Raw genomic sequence first — 2,545 nt, forward strand, 5'->3', positions numbered from 1 at the left:
GGGCTGGGGAGGGGGCTCGGCCCCTGCTGCCCCCCCCCGCTGCCTCCATCCCCGGCCGGGCCCATCCCGGGCTCTCTTTCCGCAGGGAAATTCAGCTCCGAGCTGAGCCCGTCCTTCCTCCTCAACCTGCCCTACATCCTCCTCCTCCTCTGGRCCGGCCGCCGGCTCTTCCAGCAGCCCCGGGAGCTGCCGAGCCTCAGCCCCGACAAGGTGAGCCCGGAGCGGGGGCTCTGTGAGGGTCTGGATCAGACGGTGCGGATCCCAAAATCCCCAAAATTTCCCTCTCGCAGGTGGCGGAGGAGCAGCGCAAACCCCTGCACCGGCGGCCCCAGGACCTGGTCCTGATCCTGATCCTGCTCCTCACTGCCGCCTTCACCTTCTTCAGGGGGATGGTGAGCGCTGGGGGTCCCGGCGGGGCTCGGGGGGCCCGGGGGGGGTCCAGCCGCCCTCGCCCACCTCCCCTCCCCCTGCACCCCCAGGTGGTCCTGGACTGCCCCGCCGATTCCTGTTTCGAGTACACCTACCTGCGAGAGCCCTACCTGCGCGACCCCGTGGCTTACCCCAAAGTGCAGGTGAGGGGGCACGAGGGGCCGGACCCCAAAGTGCCACCAGGGTGACCCTGGACACCCCCAGTGCCACCAGGCCCGGGTGACCCCGGACACCCCCAGTGCCACCAGGGCCGGGTGACGCTGTCGCTGTCCCTGCAGATGCTGCTCCACCTGTTCTACCTCCTGCCCTTCGTGCTGCTCTCCGTGCCCGCGCTGGCGCTGCCCGGCTGTTCCTGGCTGCCCGACTGGACCCTGCTGTTCGCGGGCGCCGTGGCGCAGGTCAGCGCGGCCCCAAACCCGCGGGACCCCCGGGCTGCGGGCGAATCCCCCCGGAGCCCCCGGGGCGGAGTTTGGGGGGGCCGATCCTCAGCCGCGGCTGCAAATGGAGCAGCTCCGTGCCTGGAAATTGCTTCGGCCTCGGGGGATTCGGGCAGAACCCGCGATCAGCGGGACGGAAATAGGGCGGAGAGACGCAGGGCTATAGATAGGACGGGCTGGGTGTGCTGCTGGAGCCGGGAACCCTTTGGGGTCGGGGCTGCACCCTTTGGGACCGGGGCTGCACCCTTTGGGGCCGGGGGTTTTCACCCTTTGGGGCCGGGGGTTTTCACCCTTTGGGGCCGGGGGTTTCACCCTTTGGGACCGGGGGTTTTACCCTTTGGGGTCGGGGGTTTTACCCTTTGGGGCCGAGCCCCTCTGACGCCGCCCCCGCCCCATTGCAGGCTCAGTTCACCCACCTGGGCTCCTCGCTGCACTCCCGCACCCCGTTCCCGTACCAGACCCCCGACGATGTCCTGTGGAGCTTCCTCCTCTCCAACGCTCTCTACGCGCTGGGCCCGCAGCTCCTGGCGCTGCGCTGCCTGCGCGCCCCCGCCTTTTTCCTGCCCCCCGCGCCCCCCGGCCTGGCCCGGGCCAAGAAATACCAGTGACGTGTCCTGCTGGGGCTGCTGTCCCATCCCGGAGCTGCTGTCCCCATCCCGGAGCTGCTGTCCCATCCCGGAGCTGCTGTCCCCATCCCGGAGCTGCTGTCCCCATCCCGGAGCTGCTGTCCCCATCTCGGAGCTGCTGTCCCCATCCCGGGGCTGCTGTCCCCATCCCGGAGCTGCCTCTGGCCCCGCTCCGGTCCCCAAAAGCTGCGGGGACCTCGGGATGCTCTGCGGGGACATCGCCGCAGCCACAGCCCCGCCCGGGCCCGGGGGTGTCGCGGGTCCCGGGGGTCCCGAGTGCGCTGGGAGGACTCGGGAGAGGGGAGAGCGCCAGGACAGCGCTGTTTACAAAATAAAGGAGCCGCGGTTGTTCCGAGCCCGTGTCCCCAGCCCGTGTCCCCAGCCCGTGTCCCCAGCCCGTGTCCCCAGCCCGTGTCCCCCCGTGTCCCTGCTGTGCCCGGGGAGGTTCCCCCGTGCCAGGCGGGGGTACCGGGGCTGTCTCGCACAGCACCCCCGGGGTAAAGGCGCTGCCCCCCTGCGCCCCCCGGGCCCTTTGGGGTGCAGGGGATGGGGGCGGCCGGGCCGGGGGTGCTGCGGGTGCCCGGGGTGGGTGGGAGGGAGCGGTTTGGGGGTGGCGCACGGGGGGCTGTACCGGGGTTGGGTTGGGGTGGGCATACACCGGGCCGGTGCCCCGGCTGGCGCTGGACGGGCACAGCTGCCCCTGCGGTTTTTACCGGATCCGGCTCCTCGTGCCCCGCGTGTTCCCCGCCCGCAGCCCAGGCCGGGGGTCCCGGCGGCACCGGGGGGCTCCGGGGGGCTCCGGGGGCAGCGGAGGGGCCGGGCGGGCCGGTGACCTTGGCGAGCCGCCGGCCCTGCGCAGCGCCGGGAGCCGGGGCAGGGCCGGGCCGAGCTCCCGGTGCCGCCCCCTGCGCGGAGCCGCACCGGCGGCACCGGCGGCACCGGAGGAGGCAGCGGCAGCGGTACCGGCGGCACCGGCGCGCTCCTGCGGGCGGGCAGCGGGGACACGGTGAGTGCGGGGCTGCGGCCGCCGCTCGCTCGCTGCGGGGAGGGCGC

At 73.1% G+C, this 2,545-nt stretch overlaps 1 protein-coding gene across 1 annotated transcript in view; it reads left to right on the top strand.

Annotated features, from left to right (window-relative positions):
• TM6SF2 (transmembrane 6 superfamily member 2) overlaps positions 1–1,540 on the top strand; it is a 4,513-nt gene extending 2,973 nt beyond the window's left edge. Inside the window, exons 6-10 of the mRNA XM_057385014.1 lie at positions 62–210; positions 291–392; positions 480–572; positions 708–827; positions 1,268–1,540. Coding sequence (XP_057240997.1) covers positions 62–210; positions 291–392; positions 480–572; positions 708–827; positions 1,268–1,474 — 671 coding nt within the window. The 3' untranslated portion in view covers positions 1,475–1,540. The remainder of the gene's footprint in view (positions 1–61; positions 211–290; positions 393–479; positions 573–707; positions 828–1,267) is intronic.
• The last annotated feature ends 1,005 nt before the right edge of the window (positions 1,541–2,545 follow it).

Source organism: Malurus melanocephalus, unplaced genomic scaffold (genome assembly GCF_030028575.1).
Source record: "Malurus melanocephalus ecotype Western Australia unplaced genomic scaffold, MMel_1.1 scaffold_771, whole genome shotgun sequence".
NCBI classification, from domain to species: Eukaryota; Metazoa; Chordata; class Aves; order Passeriformes; family Maluridae; genus Malurus; species Malurus melanocephalus.